General features: G+C 32.2%; 2 protein-coding genes across 2 annotated transcripts; both read left to right on the top strand.

Annotated features, from left to right (window-relative positions):
* Positions 1–401: 401 nt before the first annotated feature.
* LOC124846457 (serine/threonine-protein kinase STY46-like) lies at positions 402–11560 on the top strand. Its single transcript, XM_047323718.2, has 16 exons — positions 402–805; positions 1175–1289; positions 2464–2564; positions 2741–2860; positions 3273–3327; positions 5640–5750; positions 6108–6161; positions 6256–6431; positions 6549–6656; positions 8195–8268; positions 8376–8551; positions 8705–8800; positions 9170–9250; positions 9326–9379; positions 9538–9672; positions 11303–11560. Exons 1-16 carry the CDS (start codon positions 585–587, stop codon positions 11375–11377), a joined length of 1752 nt encoding a protein of 583 aa, XP_047179674.2. The 5' UTR covers positions 402–584; the 3' UTR covers positions 11378–11560.
* Positions 11561–18710: 7150 nt separating this feature from the next.
* Positions 18711–23212, top strand: LOC124846458 (mechanosensitive ion channel protein 6). The gene is made up of 6 exons (XM_047323722.2): positions 18711–18927; positions 19093–21101; positions 21212–21335; positions 21894–22187; positions 22278–22480; positions 22581–23212. Exons 2-6 carry the CDS (start codon positions 19126–19128, stop codon positions 22864–22866), a joined length of 2883 nt encoding a protein of 960 aa, XP_047179678.2. The 5' UTR covers positions 18711–18927; positions 19093–19125; the 3' UTR covers positions 22867–23212.
* The last annotated feature ends 1993 nt before the right edge of the window (positions 23213–25205 follow it).

The following is a 25205-nucleotide window of genomic DNA, read 5'->3' as shown; positions in this document are numbered from 1 at the left end:
TTATTATGAAATTAAAAAAACTCATGTATGTGGTTGGTGTGCAAAAAAAAGCTCTGATTCCCTATCCTTCAAGCTGTTCACCATTCCACCATCACGGCCACATACAACTTAAACACACATGCATCTTACACTTACACATCACAATCACACAAGGAAGAAGATATTAAGAGAATAGAAAAAACCGAAAGGGAAGACCCATAAATTGTAAGTACAAGCTAACAACACACATGTAACATGTTTACCCATAGAAAAACAAAAATAGATAATGATGTAGGTTGGAGACAGAAAAAGAAGAAAAAGAAAGGTACTTCAATTAATATTATAATTATAATAAATTATAATAATTATAACTAATTACAACAATAACAAAAAAATGAACGCTTTAATTTTACTTTGGATTATTTTGAAATTCTGCATATCCGTTCCAATTTGCATAATCCATAATCCATATTCCGCATACGTGTGTAGTGGATTATAACAAACCCAGGTGAGGTCCGCGTAGTCTATCCCTGGCAATAAAAGCACCACTGTGTGCGCGTTGTTTCATGTGAAACACCCAATCGCATAGTCCTTTACGTCGTTCCATGGCCATGATGGTGACGGAGGGCAACGACAGCTGCGGCAGCGGAGTGCAGCACCATAGCAATTCCTCCTCCTCCTCGCCGGCGCAAACTCGTCAGCAGCGCCACAAGGTCGAAGTATACAATGAGATTCTTCGCCGCTTGAAAGATTCCGGCCACGAAGATGCTATGCAACCTGGCTTCAACGATCAGCTTTGGGCTCACTTCAATCGCCTTCCCACACGGTCCTCTTCTTGCATTCTCTCTTCTCTTCTACAAATACTCGCTGCAAACTACGTTAATTATTCTTCTACCATTCTCATAAGTGTTTCATTTGTATCTTTATGTATAAATCTCGTTTTCTTTGTCGTTTTGTTGGAGTTTTATTTTATTTGCTTTTTATGAGTCTGTTTACGTGAGGTTTTGGCGGTGGATTGGTTTTGTTTCAAACGTGAACTTGCGTAGTAGAATTGCTTCTCCTGAATCCGTACGTACGGGAGACACTAGGTTTTAGTGAATGTTTGTTGTAATTGTGTTTTGTTTGGTGTCATGTGTTAGATTAGGTCTGCGATTTTGGTTGTTGGAGAGAGATTTGAGGTTATTCTGTAATGCAGGTACGCGCTGGATGTGAATGTGGAAAGGGCGGCTGATGTTCTTATGCACAAGAGATTATTGCAGTTGGCGCATGATCCTGCTAATAGGCCTTCAATTGAAGTTAGATTAGTTCAGGTGACCTGATCCTTACTCATTATGGGTGACACTGGTGTATTCTTCATGCTGTTAGATCATTTTCTTTCAGTTTTTGCTTTTTAGTGCTTTCACGTGGTGCAGCATTGTTGTCGGCTGTGCCTTGTCGACTTCTTAATTGTCATTTCCGAGAAGATCTTTTTGTTCCTGGCAGAGGATAACTATATGAAATGTACAAGTTTCAATTAGACTTGCATGTTATATCTATATATATGCTAATGCATTACTAAATGCCTCTGGAGTCTCTGGGTGTTGTTGGACTCCCTGCATGTGAACGATTGTTTTTCTTTTTTTCTTTTTGTGAAACTTTTCCTACTCATTAAGATAGTCTTCTATCTGTCTGGAGTCAGGAGGGAGCCATTTTGGTCAAATGCAACTACGAACAAATACACACTGTCAGCAATGCAGCATACTTAACACAATTCAGTCTCTTGCTGAACTAGAACCAAACGAGCTTGTTTAGATTTTATAGGATCACTCCATAGTTCTTCCAGGATCTCCACCGAATCATCCTGGAATAATTTAAATGTATCTAAGATTAAGAAAGGTTAATTTGCGTCTCTACTTAGTATGTGGTCTGAAGCTAGCTTGATTGCGAGTACTGAAGGGGAAAGTTTAAGAAAAAAATGATGATTACAAATGTTAGTTTGATTGTGAAATTGTGGTTCATACCTGAAATAGCATTTGCTTCTAATTTGTGCTTATGGATTGTGGGTCAATTTACAGTTGTATGATCTATGATGGTCGAGGACTCTAAACTCAACAGTGCTTGATTTTTCTTATTACATTATTCATCGAATAATTAAAATACTTCGTGGATTTCAACTTGTTTGTCTTCATATAGCATTGTGGATGTTCACTTGAGCCACTATCTGCATACTAGCATGATTAATATTGTAAAAGTCTATTAGGTTACTGTATGATTAGAATGTCGAGGAATATTTACTATCAGCAAATCAACCTTGATTTGTTTGGTTGATTTGTCCCTTGTACTCAAAATATATTTTTCATGCCCATATTTTGTAATGATTATGTTCTTTCCTGCTGGATTCAAGTTGTTTTTAATTTTAATTTTCATTTTTTGGGTGTTGTGATTCACGTCCTTTACCTCAGTCCATGTTGGTCATATCATTTTGGTATTGGAATCTTCGTGCAGGTTCATCCCATATCTGATGGAAACTCAGCTGATGCTTCTGAATTGGATGATCCTGGGACAGAATCTGGTCAAAGTTCTTCAAAGTACTCTAGCAGACAGAGGTACTATTTTCTCTCACTTGTTATATATTTCGTAAACTTCTAGTAACTTATTGGGTACCATTATCACAAAGGACAAGAAACGGGTCTGCATAAAGCAATACTAAGTATTCTAGTTAACCAGGGTTGATGCCGACATTCTTCAATTCTAATTTTTCTTCTTCTTTTCAACGTTCTAGTATACATCCACCTCCTGCTTTTGGTTCTTCTCCTAATCTTGAAGCATTGGCTCTTGAAGCAAATAGTTCTGAAGACATAGAGGAGGAACAATCTGTACATGCCAATGTTCAATATTCACGGTGAAACTTCTTCTGCAAGCTGCACTCAATAATTTAGAAACTAGGCATGGAAAATTTCTTTGAAGACGTAGAGTCTAAATTGCATATGCTTTTCTATTTTTATGGCTGTAGATATGAAGATATAACCCAGCTGGTCTGTGATACTTGTAGCTTTCATATATATACTTTATAATATTGTTATATTTTTTTGGCTTTCTTGAGGCTGAGGTGTGATGATAATATTATTTGAATTTCCTTTGGTCAATCCTGTAAAAGACAAATTTAAGAACTTTGCTAGTACGCCTATATGAACTTGTATGATGTGTGGAGCCTTTATAACAATTAAATGGTTTATGCAGTTTTTAGTCAAATGTTCTAATATAATTTTGATGTTTACTTTGAAATATTAAGCATTTGTATTCTAAAAATGCAGACCCATGCATGAAATCACCATCTCAACAGATGACAAGCCAAAGCTTCTTAGCCAGGTATTTGATATCTTTCTGATAAAAATATGTACAGGATATATTTGATGTTGTATTATGGACCAAATAGAATGACATATTAGAGTATAACAATCAATCATTCATAATGCATAAGAATAAATTAAATCCCCAATTGTAGTAACTACACTTTGATTTCTACTAATAAATAATGCAATACTTTAACCAATATTAGATTTTCTTATCTCTCTTACAAAGTGGCGATCTATTTGCACATGTCTAGTCTCTTCTTGGAAGACCAAATTTGGTGCAATGTGAAGGGGCCATTGATATGTGTCATTTATTGGATTTCCTCAAATTTTAGCAGTCGGAAAAGTTGTTTAAACAATGTAATCTGGCATGTAGTCGCTGCCACAACACAATATTCAGCTTGGCATTCGATCTAGCAACTGTGTTATGCTTCTTATTTCTCATTGATGTCATATTTCCTCCAATAAAATCATAATAGCTGAAGTGGATCCCTTATTTGCTGATAATCCTACCTAGTTAGTGTAATAGTAACAAATGATATAACAAATCAAGTTACCAAGGACTTCGAAAATAAGGTAGAGAAACAAAGGGTACATGATTACAACTGACCAATGGCAATGGTAAGTCGGGAAAGTTTGCTATTATTTGAAATTAGTAGTTTTAACGAATAGGAAACTTTGAAGTTTGAAATTGTTGCCGAACAAAATTTTTTCTTGGAAGACATCCCCAAAAGTTTTCCAATTTCTTTTTTTTTTTCATTTACATCATACATACCCTTTTCATATTTTACTGGTAAAAGATTACTTTTTCTGTATTATGTCCAAATAAAATTAATTACCTAGAATATCTCTGTAACAATATATTATAAGAATATTCAATTATGAATATTAAATTATTGAAGTAATTTAATTTTAGCATTTGTCCCAAATACATCATTTTTACTAGAAATAGCAACATCCTTAGCAATACTACAGGCAGATCACTTGAGCCACAGTAGCAAGTTTTGACTGTTGTCTAGCCTTGTTGTGACACTATCTCCATTTATCCATGGGAGTTGCAATAAATGGGTAACCATGACCTCCACTTCGTCCTCTATGATAAGAATGGGATTCAAGGGTTGAGGAATCATTAGCAGCTGTAGAGAAGTGGCCAAAAGTGTGGATTAAAGGACACAATAGTTGTTCATTATCTATATCATACGAGGGTAGATGGGATCTTGATAATATATATTCAATTACAAATGAAATCAAGTTCAGTTACGAGACTGACAATACCAAGTGCAAGAACCGTGAAAAATTGACTTTGTTGTGCAGCATGGGTTGTTATATCACCAATAAACACCATCAGAATTTCAAATAAACAATTAAATGATCAAGCTCACTGATATTGGCCTGCATGTTCATGTCATCATTTCCAAATTGACTGGAAAAATTACAAATGGAATTAAGTTTAGTTACAAGGCTGACAATGACAAGGGCAAGAACCATGAAAACTTTACTGTGTTGTTCAGCATGAGTTGTTGCATCACTAAAACACCATGAGGGTTTCATAAACAATTAAATGATCAAGCTCATTAATATTGGTTTGCATATTCATGTTTCCCAAAATCAAGTTGAAAATCACATTAAAGTGATGATGACCATTGTCGTAATAAGTATTATTGCCTTTTATCTAAAGATCATAGTAAGTTGTAGAGTCTTGGTTTTGCTATTGGAATTTAGGTGCAGTAAAAAAAAACAAAAAATGCTTCACAAAGTGGCAAGAATTTGCTTCCAACTTGTTGGGAATAACCTTGGTTTGTTTGGTTAGGTGATTAGCACTTGAAACCACAACTAGACAGAACAATCTAGGAAGTGTAGTTAGTTGTCCCAATCAATTTTTCGCATTAGATCAGCAGGATAATGGTAAATGTTACTATAGTACCAGAATCCAAAGAGGATCCGTTAGAGGTCTGAAGAATAAAGGCAGAAAAGGTTTGGAGAGGATTGCAGGAGTATGGGTCTTACATTACATGAAATAGGGTCACTTGTTAGTGTACATAAAACAAAATCATAAATATGTAAGAACAAATTGAATCCCTAATTTGTAGTTACTAAATACCCAATTTTTAGTAATAGATTTGTCATATTTATAATCAAAAGGTCATATATTAGTACTACATTATTCTTAAATTGGTACTGGATAAATTAGCATTGCTTAGCATTTGACTCGGATCAAACTGGCATTTAAGATAGCTTAGAAACAATCAATCACCCCACTCAGATAATCTCAAATTGGAGTAACTTTGAATCCCACGTGGTAACTGAAAGGTCTTGCTCCTTGTGCAGTTAACTGCTTTGCTTGCTGAGATTGGACTGAACATCCAAGAAGCACACGCCTTTTCTACAACTGATGGTTACTCATTAGATGTATTTGTTGTTGAAGGATGGCCCTATGAGGTATGCTGATAATCATTTGCTATAAGTTTATTTTTATGGATATATATCCTTAAGAAAAGGCAGAAGTTTATTTCAAAGTTTGATGTCATTGAACACCGTATCTATTTTTTAAAAAACATAGTTCTAATTCATATGAACTATGTTGTAGCAACTGTATTTGAGTCACAAGCACCAGTTCATCAACCACAAAGCCTAACTGGTTCTTTTCTCTGGAAGTCTTTATTTTTTACTTCTCATGCATTATGGAATACCTTGTTATGTTACTTTTTTCCATCACTCCCATTCTCTTTTTTAATGATTATTATTGTTAGAGGTTCCTCTTATCAAGCACAGCTTGACTATTTGGCATTTAAACAGGAAACAGAAAATCTGAAAGCAGCTTTAGAAAGAGAAGTCTTGAAGAAGATTGAGGTAAATTGGACCCTATACTGTGTTTCTAAATGTCAGTTAGAGTTAATTTGACTGATATTTGATAAGTGCAATCTATTTTGAACAATGCTCTCAGAGACAGGTGAGGTTCAGTCCGCAATCTGTATCTTCTGTTGATGAGCCTGATCAACCAAAGATGAAAACTGAACTGGATCATTTGACAATACCAAATGATGGGACAGATGTTTGGGAAATAGATCCTAAACATTTGAAATATGGAACTCAAATTGCATCTGGGTCATATGGTGAACTGTGAGTACATAGCCGATGAGAAATATGCATTTCTTTTATTACTTCCTGTTAGATGTTCTCACTGATTGCACATATCAATTCACTTTTTAATTTTCTGGTTATTTTTAATTAAATCAGATTTAAAGGTGTATACTGTAGCCAGGAAGTAGCGATCAAAGTTCTCAAGCCTGAGCATGTAAATTCAGAATTGCAGAAAGAGTTTGCACAAGAAGTCTATATCATGAGGTTTGTTTTAATAAATTTGTGTTGTAAGATTGTACAACTTTAAAGTAGGACTAAGGTGATTTTGTAACTAAAACTATCAATTTTGGTAGAGTGCATAGTTATCAATATCCGATAGAGGTCACTTATCGGCTTGCACTGAAACACCATGGTGGGAATGGGGATGACCTCTATTTTAAATGTTACTATAAAACTAAATAGTATATACACTACACATAAAATATTAAAAACGAATTAATACCCACAATTAAAGAAATTCATGATAAATAATAAGTACACACATCACAATCATCTTCAATCTAGGATCAATGAACGTAGTGGTGATATTAACTAGTGAAATTTGATGGTGAAATTTATTGAAAAGGAACATAACAAGTTAGACATAAATTTACAGAATGTGAACTGGGGAGTCTGTAAGAAGAAAGAATAGAACATATGAAAAAAAAATACTTGTATAGTGAGTGAGAAGGAATAGATGTCAAAACAGAGGTACTTTAGTGCGGAATATTTTACCCAAACAACCATGGTTGTGCTTCCTAAATTGATGATATTAAAAACTGTTCTGCTATTTGACTCCCGTAGCAGTCCAGGTTTGGTCCACTTCACTACTGTGTTATATTGACTAGTACTAATAGGGAGTAAAAAATAAAAAGATGTACATGCTATGATTCTTGTTAACTAAGAAATAAAGCGCATTAAGTTGAAACCTTTTATTCTTGTGAAAATATGGGCGTTTTATTTATACTGAGAAAATGAAATCAATACAATAAATAGAGGAGATTTCATATCCTTTAATAATGAAGTTCTTAACTAGAATAAATAATAATGTTCCTGACAATAAAGATATAATCTTGATATTCCTAATTATGAAGTTTCGGTCCTTATTTTATAAAGATCTGAGATCATAACAATTCTTTTGTCCTTCACATAATGATATTTGGAACAATGTTACGTGTTTCTTTGGAGTGTACTAGTTTTTCCCATTGCTGATTGTAATTGAACATTCCCCGTCTTTAGATGTGAAGTTGAGCTTCATAGCAGTTGTCACCAATTTATCAACTCAGAGGGTCCAATTCCTTTCATATTTAGTGTCAACTTCCTTGTGGAATTTCTGCCTGCGATCTTGATTTCTATATGACAATCTGAACCTAAGTTTTTGTGAGGTTTTAAATTTTCTCCTCATAATATTGTTTTAAAAATAGTCGTAGTTAATGTAAGCAAGGGGGGAATTGACTAATGAATGATATTAGATTGACTTTAAGTATCTCCTGAATATGGACTTTCTTAAAACTAGTTATGGTAATGCACATTTTATAGCCACAAACAGTTTACAGATGCACTTTAACAGTTACATTCCTATCTAACTTGATACTAGTTATCTTATGCAAAGTTTTAATTTCGTTGTTTTATTGACAATTGAATTTTTTTTGGTCTTTTGGTACAGTGAAAGAATACAAAAAGCAAATTAATTATAGTTTTATCTTATTGTTTAAGAAAATATTATGCATCTGCCATATTTAACTTGCTAATGGAACTAGCAGAAAGGTTCGACACAAGAATGTTGTACAATTCATAGGAGCATGTACCAAGCCCCCACGTTTATGCATAGTGACAGGTGAAATTTAATGAATTACTTTTTGTTGTAGAGTAATGGAATATATGTGGTCTTAAAAATGCAGCAATTCTCAACCTCGTAATGGTTGTATCCTTTTCAATTTTCAGAATTTATGTCAGGTGGAAGTGTGTATGACTACCTACATAAGCAGAGGGGCTTTTTTAAATTTCCTACCCTGCTTAAAGTCGCAATTGATATTTCTAAAGGGATGAACTACTTGCACCAACATAACATAATCCATAGAGACTTGAAGGCTGCCAACCTTTTGATGGACGAAAATTGTGTATGATGTTTCCTTTATTTATATGCAATGCTTCTTCTGCTCTTCGCCCGTGTCCCACCCCACCCACCCACAAACACACGCACAGTATACCACAAATGTGGGTGAATAAACGGGGTATACAGAACTGAAAGTAGTGCATTTGTTCCATTACAGGTTGTAAAGGTTGCTGATTTTGGGGTTGCTAGAGTTAAAGCTCAGTCTGGTGTTATGACAGCAGAAACTGGAACATATAGATGGATGGCTCCTGAGGTACTTGATCTTCTCAAGTTACCATCATCAAGTTATTCAAATAGTTTCGACGATATTGATCAGCCTTTTAACACCCATGGTGTTTATCTGTTATAGTGTGACATGTCTTCACTTTTTGAACTTTTTTTTTCTCGACCTAAATTAATGTTAGTGTTTATCTTATCTTGATGAATTTTTTTGGTACCGATCATTGTGGAAATTTATAACAAATTTGAAGATTTCATGAATCCCAAGCTCGGAATGTCTGTACTAGGTCACTAAAATTTGCTGTTCAGTAGTTTTCCTAGTTTAAATATTTTCTGGTGCCTAAAGTAGATGGGAGATATAACTATGAGTATATTTTCTTATCATGATTTCTCTGTATTGAAGGTTATAGAACACAAGCCGTATGATCACAAGGCTGATGTATTTAGTTTTGGAATTGTTTTATGGGAGTTGCTCACTGGAAAGGTATTTCTTATTTGCAACACTTAATTCAAGTATTTGTTTTCCTGAAGTAAATTATTGGGTTTTTTTTTTTGCCAGCTTCCATACGAATATTTAACCCCCCTTCAGGCAGCTATAGGAGTGGTTCAAAAGGTAATATTTTTTCTCTTAAACTTGAGTTTTAGGATAAGCTACCAGTTAATGTCTTGTCACATCTGGAAATTTAAGATAGCGATTTACATTATTAAGTGGAAATATGTGTCTTGAATAGGTAGTGATTCTTTGTTTCTATAACTGTAAATACATTTCAGGGTTTGCGACCCACCATCCCCAAGAACACTCATCCAAAATTTGTTGAACTTCTTGAGAGATCCTGGCAGCAAGATCCAACATTGAGACCCGATTTCTCTGAAATTATCGACATCCTGCAGCAATTGGCGAAGGAGGTATAAAAAGATTTCTTAATGTGAATGTGTCATTTTTTAAGGTGCAAATTATTTCTTATGATCAGGGTGGAAGGTTGGGGTTCGATCATTTTGACTTTGGTTCCTAATAGATAGAAACTGGTCCCCAGGTTGTCCGTTATTCTTAAATACAACAGTCATTTTGGTTCCTGTGTTAACTACACAACATTATAATGCTATAACAGAAATGCAAGTAACATGGAAACATTGTTGCTCCCTGTTTTTGGTTAGAAAATTATTTGCTTCTTCATTTTCCTCATCATTATTTGATTGGTGTTTTGATAAGATCACCGTTGATAGTGGGAATTATCATCAGAAGGGTGGTAATGATGGCGATTGTTGGAGGGATTGGTGGTGCTAACAGGAGAGTGGAGGGTTGAACTTGAGGAGGACAAAGTACTTTGTGGTCGGAACTTGAGTGAGATAAAGGAGAGACCCGAGAGCGAGTGGGTTGTTTCTTGTTCTTCTCATGTACCTGCTAGAAACACTGGGGAGTTTTTTAAGTGCAAAAAAGTTGGGGCTGGAAGAAACAGAGGAAGGCAAATTGTAGTTGATGGAAAAGTTTGTGAGGAGGTTCTGAAGAAGAGTTAGATGAAGAAAAGGAGGATTGCAGCGGGCATTTGTGCTAGCAGACCGACGGGATGTCATTGCTTATGAAGGGCGAACACTTCGCGTGTTTGAACTGTAGCAGTGTCAAACAGTTTCCGACGTTGACACCACTCTACACATTTCAAACGCTATTAAAAGTCTAATTAGAAATTAATTCTTGTTAGTTTGGACATTAGAGATTTGGACATTACAAAAGTTAATGGGAGCAGCACAATTTTGAAAAGTAGATAGTCTGGGTTTTAGTTCTGTCAAAGTGAGAAGAGAGATGGTAATAAAGTTTTTAAGAGAGATTCTGTGGTAAATAATGCCTTTAAAGATGTACTAATATTTTTCAAAAAAAAAATACACTTTTAGAAAAGTCAGTTTAAAAAACGAATTATAGTAATGTTGTTGGAGCTCTAGAAGTTCGTGGGCCGAAAGAGCCCTTGGTCCGTGAGGGGCATGAGACACCTAAGGCTTGGAGGGTATATGAGCGTAAAAGGAAGAAGGGGCTAAAACTGAGATGGCATTAGTAGTGGAGAGGTTGTTAATCTTGGTGAGAACATGTCATTATTTAGTCGAAGAGGGGGATAAACATTGTTATTTTTTTTATATTTTGTTACAGGAGTTATGCACTGGGTAATTGGAGGTTTCCTCTTGTGGTTTCCATTTTATTGTTAATAATAAACAATTCTCCAGTTTCTTAATATTTTATACTTCTACATATGACACTATTATATCATACTGGTATGTAACAGTTGTGGTCATTCATAATTCGTCTTTTTTATGATCTCTTTTAATTTACTATAACTGTGTTGTCAAGACTGATGATTTGAAATTGAGTTTATAAAATCCAGTTAGCTATCGTTATACAAGTCCTGTTTATCAGAATAGGTTATATATAAGATGAAGTTTAAGAGGGGCATATTATATTTGATAGTCACGACTTAGTTACGTGCTAGATATAAGAGATCGTATAAATTTGACGATGACATAGATAACATTTTGTTTATATGTGGAGCAGGTTGGAGATGGAGAGGAGCGGCACAAAGAAAAATCTGGAGGACTTCTGTCAGTCCTGAGACGAGGACATCACTAAAAAATTATTTGAATATGGATGATGTCCATAACATGGTCATAGGTAGGATCAATCACAAGGGCCATTTCCCATTTATTTTTAAATTCTCATGTACAGTTATCTTCACATTATCTAATTGCTTTCTTGATAGATTTGTCACGATTTAAGCATTTTGAGAATATGATCAATTGCACATTTCTTCGAGTTTTACGACGATATTTATTTATATCTGTAAATAAAAGCTGTTGATGGTATATATTAAATTAAAATCGTAACATCAACCGTCTTTATCCCATCAAAACATTATGTAAAGTATTTTTTTACATTTTAAAATCTTTATCAGTTGATTCTTCAATTATTGCACATGATGACATGTTTATCAAGCTGTTTGTTCGCTAATCGAACTGATTGAACGGATTATTCCAGTAAACCTCTGGAGAGGTGTAAGATAATGTAGTTAGCAAACTATGTTGCAGCTATGGCTGAGCTTTGGTGGAAAGGGAAGATATTTCGAAGACGTAGTTGAAGAAGAGGATGATGCGCAAGAGATGTTGAATTACTTACTGCATGCAAATGGCCGATTAAGGTGTACCTGCATTTGCTACATAAGTGAAATGAAACAAGAGCTTGCAGGTTTGGTTAAAGCTTAAGCGTTCATAATTTACATTGGTAAGAAGGTCGAATGCTTAGGAATCAAAGTTTGCTGTAGGTCACATGCAGAGAAGGAACCAGACTAGATTGCTGGAGGGTCGTGTTTAATAATTAAAGTTTATTCAATCCAATTATATAATAAAGCCAGATTGACACAAATTTGTTTTTATACAACACCGACTTTATAGAGACATTTTTGGATCTGTAAAGAGAGAAAACGCGTTAAAGTATTCTGAATAATGACAATAACCACATTTGAAGGAGACAAAACAAGTGTAGATAGATAAAACATTTGCTAATTCATCTCAAAAGTTAGAACTTGTCGATGTTATCTATAATGATTTATTTCTTACTTTGAAAATATGATGCAGAGACAAATAATGCATTCGATTATAAATGTAATTATTTTAATTTACAGCTTTAAAAATTATATTAACAGATTGTAAAAGTATACTGAAAGGACCAACTTATTCTCCTGTTTTATCATTATTTTGAAATTTATAATTATTTCAACAGTTAAGTATTATAGAATATCATTGTCTTAGTAATTAAAATTGTATGTTTTGTCTTTATCAATGTAATAGAAAACGAGTGAAAAATTATGAAAAATAAGATTATTTAGATTAAAAAAATAAAAAATAGTATAAATGCAATAGAAGGTGCAAAATAAAATAAAATGTGTAAAAAGATTTTTGTTTTCTTTGTAACCGTAAAAACTTAAAAATTTATAGTAATATTAAAAAATTGGTTTGAGTTATGTAATTCTTTTATTACTAAAGAAAGTATTACCTCTTCAATATTTTTAATATATATTTTTTTTAAAGTATATTAAAATGGTGATATTTATAAATGTATGACAGAAAGAAAAGTCATTAAATGATAAAAAAAACTTGTAAAAGTTATTCCTTTCAATGACTTTATACCAATAAAAATGTTAAAATGAGTGTATAGAAAATTATTTTATTCTCACATTTCTTACATCGAATATATTTACTATATATACCTATTAACTTTTTAATAATTTTTATTTTGAAAAATAATTATATTTTCTAAGAGACTCTAATCCTGAAATTGTTTAAGTTTGTCACATTAATTTTAGATAACAATATAAAATAAATATTATACCACAAGTATTTTATAATTCCTAATTATTTTTGTTATTAACTTTGACATGAAGTAAAAATGCGCTTCTGAAACTCAAAAGAAATAATAAGAAGAATCTTTTTTGTCCATTAGTATTTTTTTTTTGTTGACATTACATACAACAAAACAGTTATTAATAGTAAAAATTTAAACAAAAACATCAAATATTTCAAACCTATTGAAGAACTATAAAGATATTATAATATATTAATTCTTTCTTATATGAAATAAACTTTTTCATTTCAATATTATCAAAATGTTATTAATTTAGTTCTCAATTTGGTTTGAGTAATAACTTAATATAATAATTTTCGTCAATTTAACCATAACGGCCTTTAATTAAAATATGAAATATATGTGATTAATTAAAATTATTTTTTTCTTTTACGAAAATAAAATATATATAAATAATAAATATCGAGTGACAATACAGTATCATCAACAACACACATTTAATAAAAATAATATATTAACTTATCTTTCAAATATAGAACAAAAATAAAAATATTGAAATAATGAAATCAAATTAAAAATATTATATACAAAATATGTTTACAGGTGAATAGTTTATTTTTTGTTTTAATTTAATAATAATATTAATTGTTAGATAAAAATATCAAAAATATAAACTTTAATCGGTTTTTGAAAGTTTTCTTAATCAACTTTTTTAAAAATTAGTTAAAAAATTAACTTAATCAATTTTTAAAAGCTCATTTAAAAATTAAGAAATTTACTTGATTTTCAAAATAAAATCTTACTAGTTTCTGAAAATCGATTAAGATTTTAACTATTTTAAAATTTTGTAAAATTCTTAATCATCAAATTCTGATTAAGAGTTCCCAGACTTAAAATTTTTAACGATTTTTCAAATATGTTGGTTTGTAATGAAAGTTGGAATTTTGGAGGTGGAGAAAGAAACTAAAGAGGTGCAGGAAGAAACTACAAATCTTTTGAAATTTTTTATAATTTTGTGCTTTTGTTTTTGTTTACGATCACTGCATTGATGTTGACGTGACTTGTTCTCTTTTCCATAAAGATAGGTCGATCCAGACCAATGCATACAAAATGATTAAATATATTTTTAGTCCCTATATTATTGGTAGTTTCTGATTTTCGTCTTTCTTTTAAAATAAAGTATAATTTGATCTTCATTTTTTTCGAAACTTTGGTTTTAGTCCTAAAAAATTAATCTCGAAAACTACCAGAACGGTATTAGTTTTCGAGAACTAAAACCAAAGTTTCGAAAAGAATGAGGAACAAATTGTATTTTATTTTGAAAAAGGGACGAAAATCAGAAACGGCCAATAGTTTAAGGACTTAAAACATATTTAACCTATAGAAAATGATAATGAATAATTGAATAATAATATTTGAATAAATTCAATTTTAATAGATAATTCAGTAAACGGTTATGAAATAATTAAATAAAGAATACCAATTATTCATGTATTACTACTCATTAAAAAATATATTTATTTATCATCATAATGAATTATATGTTAAAGAATTGAATTGTAGATTTGGGAAAACTAAAGTTGAAAATTAGTCAAAATTAGTTATTGACTGAAAGAAAACAATGATTATGTTGTGTCTCTATACATATTTTTCAAATGTATAATACAGCTCATTATTTGTTGTACAGTACAGCTCATTAATAAGCGAGAGAAAATGTTTTTTTTTTAAAGTTAACTTTAATTATTATATGTTATTATCATAAACTTTTACTTTAATAAATATTTAATTAAGAAATATACTATCTTGAATTTTAAATTATTCCATTTTTTAATAACTCAATACATTAATACTACATTAAAATAATATATTTTTTCTGTAAAGAAGAATAAAACATAAATTTTATCGCAGATGTCCTTCAACTATCACAATTTAATCTATCATCCAATTTTTCTTCATGCATTTTATCACCAAAATTTCAATTTTCTGAAACTGTACATGTCAAAAAATTAGTAAGATATATGAAATTTAAAAACATTGACATAATAAAATCACTAAATGGTAAATTGAGTTTTAAAATATACAGTTTACAAGAACAATTACAAAATATGTCACTTCAAATAACTATTTATTTATTTTTCACGAAATATAATTATCGATTAAACTAATTATAATTCATAAATAAAACCATGAATATGAAAAATATTAAAATTAACATACAGAGTTGTTCGATTATAAAATGCAAACGACGGAAAAAGAAATAAAAAGAGACAGGCGTGAGATGCGGAACACTAAACACCTGGTGGTTTGTGATGAGTGTGTTGGTCTCTGTACCATTCACGTCACATGAATATGCGTGCATCTATGTTTTTTAGGTATAAGTATTTTTCATCAACAATTAAATATTACGTTCTTATTATTATTATAATAATAATAATACACTTATTTGCAGACATCACATGCCAAAAGGAACACGTATTTTAGCTATGTTTATGGCATTTAGTTGTCTTTATTTTCACCTTTTCATCCTTTCTCTGTTTTCTTTTGTTTTTATTCTGTTTTTGCTTTGCTACCTAAGCTAAGCCAAACTCATTTTGTTACATTTGAGTTGGACTGAGTTGTTTGGACATGTGGCATGAGAAAGAATATCATGTGTGATGTGGGTGAAGAAAAAGATACAAAATTCACATCAACTATATGGTAGTCCTTTCATGAATTTATATACTATTTATTTTATATACTATTTAATGAGTCTATCGATTTGGGAGATTCACTAGAAAGATACATGAAATTTGAATCTAATTATATAAAAAATTTACATCATTTTTTATCTAAAACTTTAAGACAATAGATTAATAGACATTTCATCTTTATATAATACTTTAGTTTCTCATTTTTATCAAATGTGGAACTTGACTTACACTTAGATTCTCAAACTATCTACCTCCAGCATTAGTGATGATTTACAATATATTTAATCTATAACTTATTATTCATCTTGTTATTATTATTTATGATTTTTTCTTAAAATTTAGGTATATGAATGCAACAAATATTTTAAAAAAATCATTTATAAATTTTTAACATAAAACTAAAAAAATATAAAATATAACTTAAATATAAATTAAATTAACTTAATAAAATGTAAATTAATTTTTAGTTTTAATTTTCCATGATACTTTAAATATAATAAGTACACGCATGCGAGTTCAACTTTTATAAAAGATATTAAATTATTTATCATTTATTATCTGCAATGTTCTATTTATTTCCTATCATGTTTTATCGCCTAAACATTAATATTTTGTGAGTGATTTTTCCTGCACTTCATCAATCTCATCCTACACCTCCTTATTCTTTTATTATTCCAATTATGCTCCTGTCAGAACCTTACTTCCCTGTCGCATACATCCCTTTCTTCTTTCTTCTCGCATGCAGTGCTCCTCGCATCCTTCCCTCCTCCCTCACTTGTTGTTGCGTACATGCATTTTTAAGTTGGATGTGATGAAGGTTGATGACTAATTGAGACATGCTAGTGGTATTCAAAGAAGAGTTGCAGAGCTCTTCGCACTTGAAAGTGGAGAGGGGTTGTAGAGTTATTTGCACTTAGAAGTGCGGTTGAGAGCTCGTCGCTGTTTGAAATGTGATCTAACCGCAGTAGGAAGTACGGATCATACCATGTCGCAATTGAAAATGCGGCCGCACTTGGAAATGCGGTTTCACATTTTGTCTCAACTTGAACTACAATCAAGTTTTTTCTTCTGTTATTTTTATTTGCTTTGTTATATTAATTATTTTATGAATTTGATTTTTTTTATGTTTTTTTATTAGTTTATTTAAATATTAAATATTTTGCGGTTAATAAATATTTTTTTATATTTGATATTTATTTAAATTTTATTTTTAATGTAATTAATTTTTCTTAATTTTGAAATTTAAATTTTTTTATTAATTTTTCTTAATTTTGAAATTTAAATTTTTTATTAATTTTTTAATCTATAATTTTGTACTGATATTTTATTTTTCAATATAAATTATTATTTAATTATTTGTTGTATATATTTTTAGTTTTTCATTCTTTTATTAATTTAAATTTAAATTGTTGTGTTTTTGTGTTTTTTCTTAACTTTTTTTATTGATTTGTTAACATTTTTTTAAATTTTTTATTATATTTGATATTTATTTAAATATTATTTATAATGTAATTAATTTGAAATTTATATTTGTTTGTTACTCTTTAATGTTTCTGAAATGATTTATTTATTTAAATAATATTTATTATGCGTAAGTTTTTAATTTTTGACTTATTATTTTGTTTCTTAATTATTTTTTAATTTTTAATGTTATTGTTATAATTTGGTGTTATTTAAGTATTGTTTATTAACTAAAAAACAGCATAAAACTAACACACCTAAATAAAAGCATAAAACTAAAACAGCATACAACTAAAACAACATAAAACTAAATTTAAAAACAACATATAACATATTATATAAATAGAAACATCTTATAAATTAAATTAAAAGTTCAAATAATTAACGCTTAAAAAATATATACAATAAATACAAAATAACAAAATAATTTAATAACAAAAAATTAACAAAAGAAAATGAGATTGAGAGTACATACACAAGCTTAACCGTGGAGAAATAAGACGAGTACATGCAAGAGTTACAGTGTACATAAAGATGATTGAAAAATTATTAAATCATTATTACATTTTATTATATTTTATTAAATAAAGATTATAACTATTAATTAGGAGATGTAGGTTGAAATAAGTGAAGTGTGGGAAGAAACACTGATATTTTGTATATGAAAAAAAAATTCTGTCATAATATTAAGGTGTAGTTCAAGTCATCTTTTACTCTGTGTTTAGATTGAGGTTGGTAATGTAATTTTATAATTTATTATTTGCAATTACACATTTTAATGGCATCATGAACAAAACTGATATTTTGAAAGCTGGACTTTTTAATAATTATTTATAATTTTCAAAGTTCAAACTAATTGACTATTTTATGTCAAATTTAGTTTGACCTCTGCAACTATTTTACACTTTGTGGTGAGAATGAAATGAAATGATCAATATTAAAAATAAGAATAGCATACAGATCAGCAGAAATAAAATAATAAAAACAATAATTGCATTTATGATACTAACGTGAAAATCTTAAAAGAAAAAAGAACAGTATGATTGATTAATATTAAAATAATGTCAGAAAATATAAATTTAAAGGAAATTAGGCAGTTGCGGCTAAATTCTTACAAATTATTAATTAGTTTAAGAGTGTAAAAGCAACAGTAGTTTGGAGTCAAATTTCACTGAAACCAATTTAACATTATAATATAAAAGTTGAAAAAGATATAAAATCTTGCACCTTTCTTGGTCAATAAAGAGAAAGAAAATGGTTTTGAAAAGTTATGCAAAAGTAAGTTACATTGATTTGAAATTGAAACACAATTCCAGCACAAATTACAATTTTTTTTAGCTTAAAATAATTTCTCATTAGGGTTTGTTTTTAAAAATGAAGGAAAACAAAAAATGTCACCCTAAGGACCTATCAGCAACTAAGCATGGGTTGGGGCCCACACCGAAGAACACATACGCGGATGTTCCAGAAACATCATCACCACCAACAACAACAACGTTTTCTATTCTCACCGTCCCACATCAACAACCTACCATAACACCTAGCTGGCGCTCTCACTCTGAAATCTTTTAAAAACAACATTATTCACCTGGACTGAAGAACATCGTCGTTGTGAATCTGCATTACACGCGTCAACACACTATCGGGAAAAGACCATTTCAAATTCAATCGGTAGTTCTCTTATTCTCAAAAGCCCAAAATATCATTCATATTTTTATTTTTTTAGTTTTTCTTGATCGCCTGAAGTCTCATTTTCTTTCACTTTCTTGCCTCCACTTTATTAAAATAAATTTATTTTATTATTATGAATTTAATTTTATTATGATGTTTGAATAGAAAGTGCAGCATTTATTTCTGCCTGCAACCCTGATGCAATCTATCAGGAAGTCCTTCAAATCTTATGGTTCCTTCAAACAAACAAAAAGGTTTTCCGGCGCCGGAAACCCCGATTCCGACCACGAGCAGCTCCCCATTCTCCTCGACCAAGAAACGCACCGCCACAGCGCAATGCCAGCCGGCGACTACGTCGTCAAAATCGACGATGCCGCCAATCCTTCCCAGGCCAACAAGATTTGGCGCGAGTCGAGCTACGACTCGTGGAGGGGCGAAGGCTCGTCCTCCGCCGCCAGTGACCAGAGTTTTAATTTCCGGCAGACGGAGGACCCGCCGTCGCAGCTGATAGGGCGTTTCCTCCACAAGCAGCGGGCCTCCGGCGAGATGCAGCTGGACATGGATTTGGAAATGGAGGAGCTCCAGGACGATGCCGGCGAAGGAAGGTTGACGCCGGTGGAGGAGTCTCCGGTGAACTATCGCAATTCCAGGGAGCTGAAGGTCTCCTTCGATGAACCCCTTTCCGATTCGAATCTCCTCGAACAGCAGAACGACCCCTTCAGAAGAAGGCACAGTAAAGAATCGTCGACGGTTGAGGAGTCTCCGTTGAACTATCGTAATTCCAGGGAGCTGAAGGTCTCCTTCGACGAACCCCTTTCCAATTCGAATCTCCTCGAACAGCAGAACGACCCCTTCAGAAGAAGGCCCAGCAAGGAATCGTCGACGATCGCGGACTTCCAACGCCCTCCGCACCCGCCGCAGTACGACCATCGTCGCTCGCCTTCGCCGTCGCCTATTGACGACGGCGAGGTACTTCGGTGCACCTCGAACGCTTCCTTCGAGAGAAACCTCTCCATGCAGAGGAAATCTGCGTTGTTGAAGGCCAAAACGAGATCCAGGTTGCTGGCCCCGCCAGACGAATCCGAGAGAAAATCGAGTCGGGTTATGAAATCGGGTCAGCTCCAGTCTGGGTTTTTAGGGAGGAAGGGTGATGAGGAGGAGGACGATCCGTTTTTGGAAGAGGATCTTCCTGATGAGTTTAAGAAGACTCATTTCAGCTTCTGGATTCTTCTGGAGTGGGTGAGTTTGATTTTGATCATTGGGTTTTTGATAACCACCCTATGCATTCCCTTTCTGAGGGAGATGAATCTGTGGCATCTTAAATTGTGGAAATGGGAGGTTATGGTTCTGGTTTTGATATGTGGGAGATTGGTGTCTGATTGGGTTATTAGGATTGCCGTATTCTGCATTGAGAGGAACTTCCTCTTGAGGAAGAGGGTGTTGTATTTTGTGTACGGTGTGAAGAAAGCTGTTCAGAATTGTGTTTGGTTGGGGCTCGTGTTGATTGCATGGCATTTATTGTTTGACCAGAGGGTGCAGAGGGAGACCAACAGTAATTTCTTGGAGTATGTTAACAAGGTGTTGGTGTGTTTCCTTGTGGGGACTTTGGTATGGTTGCTGAAGACTCTAATGGTTAAGGTGTTGGCCTCTTCTTTCCATGTGAGCACGTACTTTGATAGGATTCAGGAGTCACTGTTTAATCAGTATGTAATTGAGACGCTTTCGGGGCCTCCATTGGTGGAGATTCAGAAGGCTGAAGAGGAGGAGGAGAAGCTTGCTGATGAGGTCCAGCAGCTGCAGAATGCTGGGGTTACCATACCCCCTGACCTTAAGGCAACTGCTTTTTCTGATATCAAGAGTGGCAGGTCCAGGAGTGGAGTGCTCAAGAGCCCCAGAGCTAAGAGCGCCAAGTTTTCGCGCCCTCTTTCCAAGGGCTCTGACGATGGTAATGTCATCACCATTGATAACCTCAACAAACTCAACCCCAACAATATCTCTGCCTGGAATATGAAAAGGTTGATGAACATGGTCCGGCATGGGGCTCTTAGCACCTTGGATGAACAGATACTTGATACCGCCAATGAAGATGAGAACGCCACGCAGATCAGAAGTGAAAACGAGGCAAAATCTGCTGCTAAGAAAATATTTCAAAATGTTGCTAGGCGTGGGTGCAGGTTACTTACACCTTCATCTGTTGTTTGCTGCATACAACTTTTTATAATTTCAACTTTTTCTAGTTTATAGAATCCTTTTCTCCGTTTTCTCATTGCTTTCTGTTTTGCAGGTATATATACCCGGATGACTTGATGCGATTTATGCAAGAAGACGAAGCTGCAAAAACCATGAATCTCTTCGAAGGAGCATCTGATTCTGGGAGAATAAGCAAAGCTGCTTTGAAGAACTGGGTGGTGAGAATTAGCTAACATTATGCAGCTTAATTTGAACAGAAGAACTGGATAGATATATTCAGTGTAGCGTCAAAAACATGTAGTTACTGTTATGTCTTCTTTTTCTATTCGTTGTCCGATTGCTTTACTTGATGTTTTCTCTTACATTTTCAATATGATTCTATGAAATTATTTATTTGTCACGAAACTTGGTATGTAATAGTGTATTTACCCCAAAGTTCGGTTGGAAGAGGGGTAGTAGTAGAATCCAATTCATTTCTTAGAATCTGTCTGTCAGTTGCGCTGATGACACACAGTTCACACAAGATTGACAGCATATAATTTAACTTGCCGATGTCATTTTTCTAATTCAATCCTTTGTTTTATTATGAATAATATTTGCATAGAGTTCAGAGTCAATAAATTTATCCTTGACCGGTTTCAATTAATGTTTACATGCAACAGTTTGTGCTTGCTTTTTTGCATTTGCAGACTGCTTTTAATTATTGATTTCATGCAACTGTTTATGCCTGCTTTTATAGTAGTATTTACAGCAGTATCCTGCATTTAACTATCCAGGTCAATGCCTTCAGGGAAAGGAGAGCGCTCGCTTTGACACTAAATGACACAAAAACGGCAGTGAACAAACTTCATCGAATGCTGAATTTTATAGTTGGAATTGTTGTACTGATTATTTGGCTCTTGATATTGGAACTTGCCACCACCAAATTTCTTGTCTTTTTGAGTTCACAGATTGTCTTGGTTACATTTATATTTGGAAACACCTGCAAGACCATATTTGAGGCAATTGTTTTCCTATTTGTCATGCACCCATTTGACGTGGGAGATAGATGTGAAATCGATGGGATTCAGGTAATATGTTCATCCGTTCACGACTTTACAGATTCTATTCTCCTGTAGACACGTCCTAATTTCTCCCCCATGCTTGCTTACCAATTTCAGATGATCGTAGAAGAAATGAACATATTGACAACTATATTTCTGAAATACGATAATCATAAGGTGATCATCCCTAACAGTGTCCTTGCTACCAAGGCTATATTTAACTTTTACCGGAGTCCTGACATGCAAGATATTATCGAATTCTACATACATGTATGCACCCCAGTTGAAAAGATTTCACTTATAAAACACAGAATAAACAGGTATGTGCTGAGAAAATGTCTGTCTCCTTTGTCTTGTTGTTTTCTTTTTGTTCTAAATGTGATATCTGAGTGCTTGAAACTACTGATGGTCACAATGCAGTTTCTGTGAAAGCAAGAAGGAGCACTGGTATCCTTCACCTACTGTAGTAGTCAGGGATCATATAGACATACACATGGTGAAAATGGCTATCTGGCCCAGTCATAGAATGAACTTCCAAGATCAGACAGAAAGGCATACCAGGAGATCCATTTTGCTTGAAGAGTTGATTAAGATTTTCAGGGAACTCGACCTTAATTATCGCCTCTTGCCGCTGGACGTTAACGTCAGAGCCGTGCCTACCTCCTCTGAACGGCTTCCACCTAGTTGGCAATCGATTCCAAGTTGAGCAGAAGCAAATTCATGTAATTCAAAGCCCCTTTTTGTGTGGAATACCCGTGGCGTTAACTGCTAGGAGGCACCATATTTTAGCAGGATAGCATGTGTAAAGAAAATGGCTTTGGTTTTTCTTAGTTAGATTAGTTTCATATGTACCAAGCTTAGTCTGTAGCTATGAAGCATGTCTAGGCACACGCATGTAGTAGATGTGGTGAAATCAATAGTACTAATCATTGCCTTGTTTATACTTTCACTATCAAAGTTCCCTAGTTCTACCTTGCCCCCAACATAAGAGAGCTATCTTATGAACTCACGCGTTTAAAAATTCTGAAAGTTTGCAATGCCCTTATCTTGATGATACTGAATAGCTTTATTTTTATTTAGAATTAGGGGAGATAAACAAGATGTTGTTATTGATATAGATTTGTTTATTATTCGTTGTAAGAGGATATTAGTTAAATAAGTAATGATTTAGCAGCATTACTTATCTTGGAATGTAACATTCTCAGTTATTTTGGAGGATGGCACTGTTACCCAGTTCAAATTATTAACACCTTAGCATGGATTACAGACGCTTGTTGATAAAGTCTTTTTTTAATTTTCATATTATATTGTTATATTTATTACTTTACTTTGGTCTTGTCTCCTCGAGTATATCTTTAAGTGTTCTTGGTACTAAGGGCTTTGTTTTCTGATTAGAGTTTGAGTTTCATCTCACTAATATTTAAAATGCATTGATTTTTAATGCATAATGTTATTATGCATATTATTACAGTGAAATTTTAATTCTAAGTAAACATAACAAAACAAAATACCCTCTTATTTGTTTTTTATTTCCTTCACACAGCTGTGATGACTTTGCCCAAAATTTATGATATGGATACTTCAGATTTGTATGTTACAGTGAAACTTTTCTTGTTATAGCAACAATTTTTTTTTCAATCGTTAGACAGAATTTTCGTTGCTTTTTATTGAAAATAAATATTTAATGCATATGAATTCAAATCTTAAACTCTTGTGACAAATCATTAAATGACTATTGTATTATCATTTCTTTTTCTTTTTCTAACTTTTTTTTTCTTGTCTTTGTTCTATAAATTAGAGGATTAGCAGGAAAATAAAGAGCTTAATGTGTATTATGTATTTAATAACTATGTTGTTTTATGTCTCAGCTCACTGTCAAAGCAATTCATTTTGTTGATAAAAAAATTTAGAAAAATAGAAGTTAAATGTATTGTTTTTTTATAATATAGAAATGTTATTTTTAATTCATAAATTCGTTTGATATTACTTGAGGCCTACAAAATATAGTTAAGCTTTAAAGAAATTAAATTACGAGAAATCACGATAAGATGAAAAAATTATAAGAGACCTTGTGGAGATTTATTGTGGATTAAAAAAATAGGAAGCGTGAATTATTAACCAATTCCTTGAGTTAACAGCCATTCACATGACCATTCATTTTGTAATTACTCTTATAACTTGTATAGTTGTGTTTTAGGGTTCAACGGAATTTGATTAATAATGATTTGGATTCATGGATACATACAAATAAAAAATATTTAATGATTTTTAAAAGTATTATTTTATTCTGAAAGTGCATTTTAACACAATTTCGAATATTTATATCGAGTATATATTTTGAGAAAACAATGTATGTAAAATTAAAAAAAATAAAACTAATACAAATTCTTTGAGTTGGGTTGAATTATCCTGAGTTCATTAGTATATCACATAAATATCCTTTTCGTTGAAAATCTTTTACTTTTTTATTGATTTCAAATTTTTTCGATTCTCTATTAAATAAACCGGATTAGATTAACTTACTAAATAACCAACTATGCGTCAGGCTAAAGTATCTGTTTTGACAATATTAATTTTTTAAACTAAAAAATTAACAAAGCTGATTTTAATTGCCTGATAAAGTATTAATTAATATACTTTTAGTTTAAAACACATTATTGAGTGTATTAATTATTTATAAATAATACACAATTTTAAATCAACTATTATAATTTATTATTTATTTTTATTTATTTACTGTTTATCAATAGAATTTTATATTTCTAATATAATATTTTTCTTTCTCCTCGTCAATTTGGTCGTTCATATGGCAATCAGCCCAGGCACAATAAAGTTGGACAGAATAGGGTTAGGGTGTTTCATCTACACCTCCAACACTTTATCTTACACTTTCAACTTTTTCAAAAAAAAAATTTATTAATCTTATAAATATATTTTTAACTTATTAAAGTAACTCTGCCTCCTTTACTCTATATCATTTTAACAAAAATTTTTAAAACTTTGTTACTTATTTATAATTTAATAACTATTTAATTTAATTTAAAA

The sequence above is a fragment of the Vigna umbellata genome, chromosome 8 (assembly GCF_029865625.1).
Source record: "Vigna umbellata cultivar VRB3 chromosome 8, Vumbellata_1.0, whole genome shotgun sequence".
Lineage (NCBI taxonomy): Eukaryota > Viridiplantae > Streptophyta > Magnoliopsida > Fabales > Fabaceae > Vigna > Vigna umbellata.
Note: the sequence above shows the minus strand (reverse complement) of the source record. Positions and strands in the feature narration are given on the sequence as shown.